The sequence below is a fragment of the Trachemys scripta genome, chromosome 5, assembly GCF_013100865.1.
Source record: "Trachemys scripta elegans isolate TJP31775 chromosome 5, CAS_Tse_1.0, whole genome shotgun sequence".
Classification (NCBI taxonomy): domain Eukaryota; kingdom Metazoa; phylum Chordata; order Testudines; family Emydidae; genus Trachemys; species Trachemys scripta.
Window position 1 is genome coordinate 126,492,656 of NC_048302.1, and position 14,189 is coordinate 126,506,844.

General features: G+C 46.1%; 1 protein-coding gene across 4 annotated transcripts in view; it reads left to right on the forward strand.

The window, feature by feature from the left end:
- Positions 1–14,189, forward strand: part of SMYD1 (SET and MYND domain containing 1) — a 52,121-nt gene that overhangs the window by 18,487 nt on the left and 19,445 nt on the right. For 3 of the 4 annotated variants that reach the window (XM_034771853.1, XM_034771854.1, XM_034771852.1), the window contains exons 3-6: positions 914–1,127; positions 6,101–6,231; positions 9,717–9,755; positions 13,614–13,806. In XM_034771853.1, the coding sequence (XP_034627744.1) occupies positions 914–1,127; positions 6,101–6,231; positions 9,717–9,755; positions 13,614–13,806 (577 nt within the window). The remainder of the gene's footprint in view (positions 1–913; positions 1,128–6,100; positions 6,232–9,716; positions 9,756–13,613; positions 13,807–14,189) is intronic. The other variant, XM_034771855.1, reaches the window with a different exon arrangement.

A 14,189-nucleotide genomic window follows, 5' to 3' on the forward strand; every position in this document is an offset into this window, starting at 1 on the left:
AGCCTGCAGGACAAGCAGAGGAAGGATGGAAACCGCATTGCCACTTTTAAACTAGCATGTTAACAGTCGCACTGTGCACATCGTCCACCCATGGGGCCTGTGGAGCTCAGGGTGCATTATCCTTCGATGGCTCCACTCCACAGGGGGATCCCCCTTCATGGGGGTTCACTAGGCAGCCACTAGCTGTGGGAGCTCTGTCAGGCCTTCCATGCTGCCAGGAGTGGTGCTGGAGTCCCAGAGGGTACACATAGAGTGGAGAGTGAGTGTGGTGAATAAGAAGGTGCCATTTCTCAGCTCTGACTCTGTAGAGGAAGGATTGACTAGTGGTTAGAGTGATGGCTGGAGACCTAAGTTCAATTCCCCGCTCTGCCACGGACTTTCTCTGTGATCTTGGACAAGTCACTTAGTCTATTTCAGTTCCCCATTTGTAAAATGGGGGTAGTAGCCCTTGGAGGATGTATACATTAAAGAGTGTGAGGTGCTCAGATGACCAGGTAAGCCCGGTAATTAGAGCCACAAATTAATACATTTCATACCATGTTTTAAAAATGAAAAAAATTACCGAACTCCCTGGTTTAAGAGTTTTGTGCTTTACTTTACACAACTAGAGAGAGGACACGAACAAAAGAAAAGTCTCGTCACTTTTCTCCTTTAAGACTCTGCATTGTTTTCCTTCAGTGCTTTGAAGGGCATGTTCAGTTGAATTGGTAGCTACCTGCAAAGGGAGCCAGGAGCCATTGACTGAACTAATTCCAGATGAGAAATTCATCAAGGCCAAATCCCACCCCTGCTTTGCCCTAGTGCAGTGTGATGGCCTCCGTTCGGTCCCTGCCACCTTGCTGGGCCTGGGTTTGATTGTCTGTGTATTGCACTAGCACACTAGAGTTTCCTAACACGCTTCTGTATTGGCCAGGCTGGCAGCCCGCATCATGTGGAGGATAGAGCGAGAGGGAGGTGGCCTTACTGAGGGCTGCTTGGTCTCCATTGACGACTTGCAGAACCACGTGGAGAACTTTGGAGAAGAGGAGAAGAAAGAGCTGAGAGCCGACGTGGAGAGTTTCCTCAACTTCTGGCCCCCCCATAGCCAGCAGTTTGGCATGCAGTACATCTCTCATATATTCGGAGTGGTATGTCAGCCTCCTGGGAGAACAAAGCAAGAGCTATTTATAATGCCCAAGGACAAGGGCTATGCTGAGTTCACAAAGAAGGCTGAAAATGAGCCTTCAGCCACTGTCCCCTGTAGCCAATTAGTTCATTTTATCATCCATTTATCATTGTGCCATGTGGCATTATGGTCAATGCCAATGCTGTTACATATATAATCAATGTATGCTAAATAGATTTAAATTGCAGGATTACAGAAGTATAAGATTGACAAGTATTTAGGAGTGATGAGTGTGTATTAGATACATAAGTAAAGCATGGCTGGAATGCAAACCTACAGACTGAGGCCTGTCAGATTTTTGCTTAGACAAACTAGGCCATAGACTTAAGAACACTTGACATGAGTGGATGACATAGGAATAACCCTATGTTAGTAAGGCCACAAGACTACTGAAAAAGATGTGCCAATAGTTAACGTTATGGAAACCTTGATTGCAATAAACTGCAAACCGATGTCCAAGATCATGAGACACCTGATTGTAAAATCATGGAATGTCCTGTCCTGACCAAAGGCTATATGTTGTGTGTAGCTGCTATGAGAATAAGAGGAACTAAGAAACAACCTATGTAAAATAGGTCACCCCAGTATTCACAGGGTGTGGATGTACAGATAAGGAAAAGAGGGTTGAAACCCTCATACATATGCATAAGATGTTAGGTGTGGTCAGAACAACACTTCCCAGTAAAGTATTTTGCACTTTTCACTAAGGCTCTCCCGACCCGTTACAAACAGTGAGGAAAAACAATGGAGAGTCCTTGTGGCACCTTAGAGACTAACAAATCTATTTGGGCATACGTTTTCTTGGGCTAAACCCACTTCATCAGATGCATAGAGTGAAAAATACAGTAAGCAGTATATATATCACTGCATATGAAAAGATGGGAGTTGCCTTACCAAGTGGGGGGGTCAGAGCTAACGAGGCCAATTCAATCAAGGTGAAAGTGGCCTATTCTCAACAGTTGACAAGAAGGGGTGAATGCCAACAGAGGGAAAATTACTTTTTGTAGTCCACTTTGATTCATAGAATCATAGAATATCAGGGTTGGAAGGGACCTCAGGAGGTCATCTAGTCCAACCCCCTGCTCAAAGCAGGACCAATCCCCAAATCATCCCAGCCAGGGCTTTGTCAAGCCGGATCTTAAAAACCTCCAAGGAAGGAGATTCCACCACCTCCCTAGGTAACCCATTCCAGTGCTTCACCACCCTCCTAGTGAAATAGTGTTTCCTAATATCCAACCTAGACCTCCCCCACTGCAACTTGAGACCATTGCTCCTTGTTCTGTCATCTGCCACAACTGAAAACAGCCGAGCTCCATCCTCTTTGGAACCCCCTTCAGGTAGTTGAAAGCAGCTATCAAATCCCCCCTCATTCTTCTCTTCTGCAGACTAAACAATCCCAGTTCCCTCAGCCTCTCCTCATAAGTCATGTGCTCCAGACCCCTAATCATTTTTGTTGCCCTCCGCTGGACTCTTTCCAATTTTTCCACATCCTTCTTGTAGTGTGGGGCCCAAAACTGGACACAGTACTCCAGATGAGGCCTCACCAATGTCGAATAAAGGGGAACGATCACGTCCCTCGATCTGCTGGCAATGCCCCTACTTATACAGCCCAAAATGCCGTTAGCCTTCTTGGCAACAAGAGCACACTGTTGACTCATATCCAGCTTCTCATCCACTGTGATCCCTAGGTCCTTTTCTGCAGAACTGCTACCTAGCCATTCGGTCCCTAGTCTGTAGCAGTGCATAGGATTCTTCCGTCCTAAGTGCAGGACTCTGCACTTGTCCTTGTTGAACCTCATCAGGTTTTTTTTTGGCCCAATCCTCTAATTTGTCTAGGTGCCTCTGTATCCGATCCCTACCCTCCAGTGTATCTACCACGCCTCCCAGTTTAGTGTCATCTGCAAACTGGCTGAGAGTGCAGTCCACACCATCCTCCAGATCATTAATGAAGATATTAAACAAAAACGGCCCCAGGACCGACCCTTGGGGCACTCCGCTTGAATTGGCCTCATTAGCACTACAAAAAGTAATTTTCCCTCTGTTGACATTCATCCCTTCTTGTCAACTGTTGAGAAGAGGCCACTTCCACCTTGATTGACACTAACCAGGAAGCAATCCCTGCAACAAACTCCATTGCCAACTCTGTCCACATATCTATTCTAGTCACAACATCATAGGACCTAACCACATCAGCCACACCATCAGTGGCTCATTCACCTGCACATCTACCAATGTGATATATGCCATCATGTGCCAGCAATGCCCCTCTGCCATGTACATTGGCCAAACCAGACAGTCTCTACACAAAAGAATAAATGGACACAAATCAGACATCAAAATTGTAACATGGAAAAAACAGTAGGAGAGCACTTCAATCTCCCTGGACACACAATAACAGACTTAAACGTGGCAATTCTTCAACAAAAAAAACTTCAAAAACAGACTTCAATGAGAAACTGCGGAACTGGAATTAATTTGCAAACTGAACATCATCAAATTAGTCCTGAATAAAGACTGTGAGTGGCTGGGTCACTACAAAAAGTAATTTTCCCTCTGTTGACACTCACACCTTCTTGTCAACTGTTGGGAAGGGCGACATCCACCTTGATTGAATTGGCCTCGTTAGCACTACAAAAAGTAATTTTCCCTCTGTTGACATTCACCCCTTCTTGTCAACTGTTGAGAATAGGCCACTTCCACCTTGATTGAATTGGCCTCGTTAGCAGTGACCCCCCACTTGGTAAGGCAACTCCCATCTTTTCATGTGCGGTGATATATATACTGCTTACTGTATTTTTCACTGTATGTATCTGATGAAATGGGTTTTAGCCCATGAAAGCTTATGCCCAAATAAATTTGTTAGTCTCTAAGGTGCCACAAGGACTCCTCGTTGTTTTTGCAGATACAGACTAACACGGCTACCGCTCTGAAACAGTGAGGAGTTTCCCCCAATACCAGAATTCCTGTGTGACCTTGGGCAAGTCATTTAGTCTCTGCCTCAGTTCCTCATCAGTAAATGGGGAATTGAGGCACAGAGAGTCCAAGTGACTTGCCCAGTGGTAAACTGAGCTCTGCTTGGTGTAGCAGAGAGGGAGGCCTCAGCATAGGCGCTGATTCCGTGGGTGCTCTGGGGCTGGAGCACCCATGGAAAAAAAAAGTGGGTGCTCAGCACCCACCAGTGGCCCTGTCGATCAGCTCCTCCCCCTCCCTCCCAGCGCCTCCCATCTGCTGTGGATCAGCTGTTCAGCGGTGCTGGGAGGTGCTGGGAGGGAGGGGGCAGAGCAAGGGTGGGCTCATTCCGAGGAGGAGGCAGAAGGGGGTGGGGTGGCGGCAGAGCTGGGCTGGGAAGGGGCGGTGTGGGGTGGGGACGGAGCAGGGACAGGAATAGGCAGGATCGGGGTAGGGTAGGGACAGAAAGAGGTGGGGCAGGGTGGGGCCTTGGGGGAAGGAGTGGAGTGGGGGCAGGGCCTGGGGCGGAGCAGGGGTCGAGCATCCCCAAGGGAATGAGAAAGTCGGCGCCTGTGGGCCTCAGTGAACCAATTATGGCTCTGATTCTCTGCCTGGCCCTGGTACTGGTGAGAGTCGACATGAGGATGCTGTAACATAAAGAGTCCCAAAGGTGGTGAAGCACTGGAATGCGTTACCTAGGGAGGTGGGGGAGTCTCCTTCCTTGGAGGTTTTTAAGGCCCGGCTTGACAAAGCCCTGGCTGGGATGATTTAGTTGGGAATTGGTCCTGCTTTGAGCAGGGGATTGGACTAGATGACCTCTTGAGGTCCCTTCCAACCCTGATATTCTATGATTCTATGAACCGTCACCAGCTGAGGATAGATGGACAGGGTGTGGTCCAGTGATTCCTTCTCCCTGCAGCAGGGGCCGATGGGAGGGTTGCATAGGAATTGGCTATGCTGACGCACAGTCTGCTGGGGGAATCCCCAGCTAGGGGGATGCAGCCAGTCTCTGCTCCCTCTGTGCTGCTCCAGCAGAGGGAACCCATCCAATGCGTCAGTGGCAGGAATAAGAGAGTCCAGACTCCCTCTCACCTCTGCTAACTGCTAGACTGCACTCTGCTTGTCCTTGGCTGGAGGATAGGAACAGGGAGGCCAGGAAAGGAAATAAAACAGATAGTAGTTGAGTGAATTATTTCCTAGTGAACAGTTCATTTGACGGATTTCCCCTCATTTTCTGTCTGTGAATTGTCTTAGGACACCTTATGTTTTTTGATACTGAAATTAGTCACTGAATAATGACTGCAAATAATTCTCAGTTTGTCGGTCATTTGGGAGTTGCCAGGATGTGATAGGCAAAAGTCATTACGAACTGGGTTATTTTTATTGGGATACAGAGGTCAAGTGACATTGTTGTGTTCTCAGATTGGGTGAGAGTAGCCTGTAGAATTAGGTTGAGACAGGTACTCTCACAAGTTTGGAATTTGCTTCCTGTGGCTGTTCTGCACAAATTGCTTAAAAGTCCCTTTTCCCACGCGACACGTTTGCTGGAATATTTGCAGAAAGTGAACACAAAAGGGGCTTGAACACACTCAAAGCAACAGTATTTACAAATGGGAATAAATATTAGCAGACAGTATTTTGCCGTATTCGCTCTGCTCTGCTCACTAGATCATGCAGTCTGTCTGCTAGAGTTCTGCATTGTGAACTTTCTCGTGCTTTGTCCAGGCTAAAGGATACTGTTTCTAGCACTCCCTGTGTGTATCTCTCCCTTGTTCCCAAAATTTGAAGGCCACGCCCCTATGCCTGGAGCACAGAAAATACACATTTTAGGAACAATCAGTGGGAAATATTCCAAAAACTAGGGTGCTATCTGGGGCTCATTTAAGTCAATGGCAAAACACCCGTTGAATTCAATAGGGCCAAGATTTCACCATTATTCTCCTCCCCTAATGCTTTTTTTTTTTTTGCCTATGTTTTGGGGAGTAGATAAACTGCAATGGCTTCACCCTGAGTGACCAAAGGGGACTGCAGGCTGTCGGCGTGGGCGTCTTCCCCAATCTCTGCCTGGTGAACCATGACTGCTGGCCTAACGGCACCGTCATATTCAACAACGGCAAGTGAGTCCATTTCCATTCTAACGTTTGCCCCAATGCTTGACTCATTTTCCAGATTTGGGCCCAAGCCTCACGTTGTGCACCCTTGGGAAAATCCCTTGGTTTCCTCTTTTTCTGGCTTGGTTGTGGAAAACAAAATATTAGACACAGGAAAGCCAGACCCCTTAGTGGGGAGCTGCAGGACTGCTGCTTTTTCTGTCTTTTGTTGTTGTTGTTGTTGTTGTTGTTTTTTGGAGCACAAAACAAATATGCAAAAGACACCTAGAAGGCCTGGTCCAAACCATTGAAGCCATTGTTTCAATTGATTTTAGTGGGTTTTGGGTCAGGCCCATAACGCTCGAATGGAGTAAAATAGTAACAAGACATATGGGTTACACTTTATATTAAGGTTCCACTTAGAAATAATTTACAGTGAATGGATGATTATGGTAAAGCAATTGTTATAAGAGTCCAGGGCAATAGGTTGCTTATAACTGTGGCTTGTAACCACCTTGATGAGTTTATAACCATCTATAACACAAAATACTCATGTGTCTGGCATGCTTATAATATCTAGTAATCATTTATTAACCCTTAATAAACCATTTATAAATGGAACCTTAATATAAATTGTGACTGATGTATGTGAACTGAGACCCTCAGGTAAATATGGTGCTGAGCACCCACAATTCCTCCGGAGGTCACCTAAAAATAATAGCCGGGACTGAAAGGGATTGTGCAAGTTCCAATGGAAAACACAGACCAGCAGACCAGTTGGACAGGGCTGGTAGGTTGCCAACTGCCAGAACATTTGTCCAGCCAAGTCAATGGGAGGAGTGTATGTGTTCAGCACCTCTTGAGATCATGTCCGCAGATTTTAACATACAAGGAAGGCCAGATCCTCAGCTGGTGTGAATGGGCATTGCTCCATTAACTTAAACTGGCCTATGCTGAGTTACACTAGCTGGGGATCTGGCACACAGTGTATAAATCTGAGCAAAAACGGCTGTCACTTTAATTAAAATAAGAAAACCTCAGAATGGCTGTATCGTTCGTAGGGTTTATCACATCCTGTTTTCACAAAAACTAAATGTTGGGCCTAAATCAACCTAACTGTGTCCCCTTAATTATCTTCCTCGTGCACCAAAACTGGGAGCTTTAGGGATGCCAGGAATCGGACTGTAACCCGCATGGCATCTGCTGACCATTCAAGCTTCTACGCCCACCAATGGGGAATGAGAAAAGAGCAGGAAACTGCTTTGTAACTGTCAGATTTGGGGAGATAGGGCCTGATCCAAAGACTCTTGGAGTCAGTGGGAGTCTTTCCATTGACTTCGGATCAGACCTATGTCATGGTAATGGGACCTTATAAGAACCTAGATAGATAGCGAAGTAATGAGATCAACAACTCTCACATCTGATCTTGGCTCTTTGGCAGTTATGTACGCCCTGCCCACATTCTGTTACTGAATGTTTTTGAAAAAGGCATTTCAGTTCACTTTCAATAGGCACTGCACACTGGGCCTGGGTTACTTGCAGTGCTATCTGTCATGCCAAGTGTTTGCCTTCAAAAGATGGAGAACATTTTGAGCTGCATTCTAATCTCAGATGCGTGGCAAACACTGGCCTGTCCCTTTAGGACTCCGCTACTGTGCATAAACCCCAAATCCTCCCCCGTGAATGAGGGGACATGCCTTGTTTCTTTAATCTGTGGCAGGAAGAGGGCTGGGGATGCTCTGAGACAGAAACTCTCCAGGGAAACCAGGAAAGAGTAGATTTCAGGACAATGCTATTTCCCTGCTCCTAATTAATGTCCTTGTTCAGTGTTAGAAGAAAGTGACTCCTTCTGTGATTATTTGCCATTGCCACATGACACGGCTGCACAGACCTGGGCTGCACACTGCAGACCTACCCAGGGCCTGGGCTGTAGGAACTTTTCCTCTCTGCTCCCAGGATGGCAGTGGAGCTTCTCCATGCTTGCTACTGGCAGCCACAGCTGTAGGACTAGCTTCCACACTGCCTGTATCCCTCTCCATTGGGAGCGATGGCCCAAGCACCCATGTGACAGCTGATCCAGTGGTCTCCCCTCACCTTGCTCCCAAATGCCGACTGTGCAGCCATGGGCAAGGACTCCTTCTGGAGCTGGCCTCTGCAAGGCACAGGGAAGTGCACCTACTTCATGAGCTCGCCAGAGCCTGCCCCTCTGTATTGTGACGTCAGTGAGGTTCTGCCACAGACAGGTCTCCTGGTCCCCATACTCTGGGCTGTGCTGAGGAAGTGTGAGCACACTAGCAATGTGCTAGCACACTAGCAATTGGTTACATAGACACGCATCAACGCCCACCACATGTCTGAGCTTAGAATCTGCTCCTTTGCTTGGAACATTGCTGTTTCTCATGGGTCCTGAGGCCTACTACTATTTTAGCTCTAGATTTCCCGGGCCCTGTGTGGAGTGAGTTGGAGGTCTCAGTACAGTGCTTAGGAAACAAGTGTTCATCTGGCAAACCAAGGGGCCCTGCAGCTGGCAGCTTCAGCTGAGTTTCAGAATTAACTTCCCTGGAAAATGTGGAGGGAAAAGTCATACATTTAAGATGGTTTAAAACATGACTTTACAGATGATTTATTATCTGGTTAGTTACTGCTCTCCCAAATCCCCTCTCAAAGAAAATGTCCCAGACACTGGTATTCTCCAGATCTCTATGCAGTTCCGCCCCCCCCCCCCCCCTAATGAATTTACCAAGACTTGCAAAGTGGGTAAACATGTGAACAAATATCATGTTCAGGACATCTGCTTACCACTCGGTGGAGTCAGGAAGGACACTCTCCACCCCTCTTGCAATTGGCCAGGTGCATTATAGTGGTTTCTTGTCTTCCTCTAAAACCAGTAATAGGTAATGGGGTCTGCTCCCATGACAGTCAATGGGTATTTTGCCATTATTTTTAATGGGGCTCATCAGATATGATCATTTCTATGTTTCTAATAACTGGGCCCAATTTTCCTTTCATGCTGGTTTTAAGCCAGTGTATATCTATTGGTGTCAATGGAGTGATTCATGATTTATGGAAAAAAATCAGATTCATTCTTTCCATAATGTTGCAAAACATGAGTTTCTCTCATCCAGTGACTGAGGTTGTCCATATATGCCCAGTTCCTAGCAGATAACACCTGTCCACGGCTAAACTAACTGCAGACAGAGCTGATTCCCCCTTGACACTCACATGCGGTCTTGTGCAGAATGCTCCTTAAGTCACAGTGCCGGGACAGCTGCCAGTTGAAAGTGCCCCAGGCCACCAATGGCCGATTCGGTTACAGCAGCTGTATAGTGACAGCAGAGAGCTGCGTTGCTTCAGACTCCACCCTGCAACCGGATACGTGTCTGTCCCTGGGACCCCTGTATGTCCCCCAGACCGTGAGCAGCTACTGTTCCATATACTGTATGTGCCGATTCCATTTTGCTTGTGTCGTATGTGTACCTGTGTAAACTGCCGATGTCTGTTTTGTCTTTCAGTCATGAGGCTGTAAGATCAATGTTCCACACACAGATGAGGTGGGTTGGTCTTGTAAGCATAATCCTTCCCCTTTGACCTTCCCTTCTGACCCTGTGTTAACTAAAAGCCACAAGCAACCATGATGAGGCTTGAAGCTGCCTCGGTTTGTGGATAGTTTCACTCTCCCCATTTTTGGAATGTAAATGTTTCCCTCCCACCACCACCCCATGTGTAAAGCCCCACTAAACCCAAAGCCTCCCTTTGTAACCTCTGCATTTTGTAGTAGATTTTTAAAAAAGCTGACACTATTCAGTATGCTCAGACCTGCCACTTGTTAATGCCCTCTCTGTCTCCTCATTCCTTCCTTCCCCTGCCCTGCTTCAGTATTTCCCTTCATGCACTCTTCACTCCTGTTCTCTCAACTACAGAAAGAGCATGAAAGTCCAGCAAGGCCTCGCTAACCTTGCCCAGCCCCAAATAATTGCAAGAAAACCTGGTTTATTATGAGATGAGAAGTGATTGCATTACTGACAAACTAAATACTCTGTGTTTCTTTGTAACAAACAGTTCCCTCTGGATGCACTGACTACAGTGGCAATACATTGAGATTTAGATGTCATCCATTTTTACCTTTACTGTTGTTCCTGTTATGCCTTTTTACGATGCCACTGTTACCTGTCAAAATATTTTTCTGTGTGGTGTTTTAAAAGGATTTTTAAAGGTGTATTTTTTTTTAAAATTCTCTGGTTACCTCATTGCACTTGATATCTTGCAATCTGTTTAGTTTAAAGGGACACTTGTCTTAACATATATCAACCAGAATCTCAACACATGTAAACCAGCATAGCTCCATTGACTTCAATACGATCTGCATCCAAAACAAGCAGGCAATTCATTGTCATAAATTAGAACTGAAATATTCTTAAATGATTTTCACCATTAATGTTGTTTGTTTTCTCAATGCATTTCCATGAAAATAGACTAGTGCGTTTCACGTTTGTTTACAGACATCATATCTGGTCAACTTCATTTTCTGGCTGTTTTGTGTCAGCACAATAGGGCAATGTTCCGGTTACAAACACTACAAGTTCATTGGAATTTTGGAGGCAGACGGGAAGGTCGTGGGAGCAGTTTTGTTGATCTTAAAGTCTTGTAAAAACCCTGTTTTGAGCCCTTATTAAGCAGACAGTGTCCCTGTAACTGTATAGTTCCAAACAATTCCTTGTATTTCTAATTTTTTCCCCAAAATTTGCCAGTTCCTTCTATGGTACGGCTGGCTGGTTAAAAATACCTAAACGTCTACTATGCTTGAACTACCGGGGCATTATCAGAGTTCAAAAGCTTGATTTTGTTTCTCCAAGTTTATGACTGGCCTTAGTTAAGGCCCCACTAAGTCGGAAAAAGGATGTGCATATATGTAAATCTTCACCATGGATACTGTACCTTATGCATTTTCTCCTTAGAGTCACGCACGGCTGGTTGCACCTTACTCTGTGTAAATGTAGTACTTTCTTGTGACATAACTAATAGCTGTCCTTTTTGATCGCATGTTCAGTGATGAGTCTAGTTTGAAATAGCCTGTTGATATAATCTAATGCCAACAGGTGGTCAGGGCCAGCCGCACAGGATGAGTAACTTAGGTAGCAGCCCTAGAATTTTATGGCTGAGAGATTCAGAATTGCAACCCCTGCATAAAAACAAACAAACAACAACAAAAAACAAGGAGTCCTTGTGGCACCTTAGAGACTGACAAATTTACTTGGGCATAAGCTTTCGTGGGCTAGAACCCACTTCATAGTTATGGTCAAAAAACATAGTTATCCTGCGCAAATTTTAATCCTCTTGGAAAAATGCAGTAATGAAAATCACTGAAGTAGATCTGCTCCATCCCTTGAAAATGTCCCGGGTATGCTTTTGGCTGTATTTGCATTAGGTGCCACTGTTTATTCTCATATGACCTACCCTGTACTGCTAAAGTCAATGGGAATGTTGCTATTGACTTCAATAGGAACAGGCTCAAACCTTTAGTAAAAGAGGATAACTACACCTCTACCTCAATATAATGCTGTCCTCGGGAGCCAAAAAATCTTACCGCGTTATAGGTGAAACCGTGTTATACTGAACTTGCTTTGATCCACTGGAGTGCGCAGCCCCGCCCGCCCGGAGCACTGCTTTATCGCATTATATCCGAATTTGTGTTATATTGGGTCACGTTATATCGAGGTAGCGGTATATTTGAATTGTTTCAGTTCCCATGGACCCACTTTCCTCCCGCTCAGGTCTGGTGTGCTACTCCATTTAGCTCTGCAGTTTACAAACTAATGTCGTTACTGCTGCTCTCAAGGCAGTGAACACTCCCTGTAGGGCTTTATCCTGCTCTGAGAGCGGGTGGTTCTCTGGACATGATTTGCTGAAGTACAGACCTCATTCGCTACAAATCCCCAGGCTTCATAGAGAGGTACACAGCCCTTTGTGATGGGTCATGCAACTAACCAGCTGAGTAATAGCAGGATTGGGAGCATGGTGATAGATTAAAACAAGGTAAAATGTACTGTAGATCTGGTCACTGGACTAGCTCCGTTTTGCTGATATGTAAGTATGTTTAGCAATGCACAAATACATTTCGCCCACTAACTAGCATTGCAGGAACAGCCCTAGGGCTCTGTTCCCAAAAATGTAGTGATCTAGTACTAAGGATGGCCAGAGTTGCTAGTAGGTGGATGGGGGGAAGGGTCAAAAAGGGTAGAATAAAGGATATATATATATATAAACAACCTAGTACTTTTAACCCATCTCCAAGGGCTTTATTTACAGTCACTTGATGGAGCTTTCCCCACCTTCGATAGTAACCCTGTTGGGCTCAATTCTTCTCTCAGTCACACCAATGCAGCCCGTTAACTTCAGTGGGCTTGTACCAGTGTAAAGCAGAGGGGAATTTGGCCTGCTCCAGTGAAACAAACTATGGTGGACTTTTGAGTATCCCAGAGCTTTTAAACACATGTAGGGGATGAAACCAAGATGCCAAGTGCTGGCTCTTTAAGGGGGTGGGGTGGCATCATTCTGTAGCTTTCACCAGAGTACTGTAGTAGCAATTCTTATTTTCTGTATGGTCAGTAAAGACAATAGTAACATGCTGGCAGTTAGAGACATGGACAGTTTTGTTAGGAAACCTGAAGCCCATGTGAGATTGGCCTCACTGCACATTTGAAGCGTGGCCATCTTCACTGAAGGGTTTGCTAAATCTTTGAGTAGAGATGGGTGAAGGGATGGGGAAGTCACTTGCAGATTCCTGATCCAGGGCTTCGGAAAAAACAAAGAGTCTCTCCCACCTTTCAAGAATCCACCCCACGTTTTACACTGAGTTCCAGTATGGCCTGGGTGAGGGTGGGGAGGCCGTTTAGTCAGTGCTTTGTGAATAGTCACAGGGTGCAGACATGGCTAGTTTTAGTAGTAGCTGGGTACTATCAAGTGTCAGTGTCTTCATTTGAGGAGATTCCCCAGTAAACCAGGACACAGCAATGGCCTGGAACCAAAGATCCACATCCAACTACCCTTAACCATAATAAGTTTGTACCTCCGATTCAGCCCCTAACTATATAAGTGGATCCAGATCTGAATATCACAATTCAGGCCATTTACTACTTTGAAGTGAATTTCTGGTTGGGACAGAGAGAGGGGCAAGAGGCGGCGAAGGGTTTGGACGAGGCGTTTTGTAGTGTGATTTAGAAGAGCTGAAGTGCTGCACAGATGTGTATTTTCTTCAGTATTCGAAGGGTTAAAGTGGTCCTTTAAGACAACAGTTTGCTTGTCGGAGGCAGGATCTTTCCTGGAAATTGTCCCTTTCCGTTTTGCAAACAGTTTTTTCTGGACTTGAGATGTCACTTTCTAATTCCACATCTCTTCTTGTCTGAAAGCAGAATCGAGCTGCGTGCGCTGGGGAAGATCTCACCTGGGGAAGAGCTGACTGTCTCCTATGTCGATTTCCTCAACGTCAGCGAAGAGCGGCGGCAGCAGCTGCAGAAGCAGTACTATTTTGACTGCAGGTGTGAGCACTGCCAGAAAGGGATCAAAGATGATCTGATGCTGGCTGTCAAAGAAGGTGAAAACAAGGTACATCACTGACTTTGTTAGCAGCTCTCAGTCATGGGGCGATGCTTCTTCTTCACTATTTGTCTTGCAGCAGACAATAGGGGCGACCGGCCAGGGAATAGAAGACAGGGTAGGCCAGAGCTAGCCCAGGTAGGTTAAAAGGAAGTTTCCCTGGTTACAAATACAGGGTCTAGGTCAGTGTTTCGGCTGCCAGGGGCTTTTCTTGGGTAGTGATTTGGGGGGAAGGGGCAAAGCAATGGCCCCTCCTCTGGGGCTGCCAGGAGGGGTTGGGCCCTGCCCCCCTCTGGAGCCACAAACACCAGAGGAGCAGACAGCCGGTGTGAGTTGCCCACCTTCCTGGGGGCGGTGGGACTCAGGCTTCTGGCTTCAGCCCTGGGGTGGCA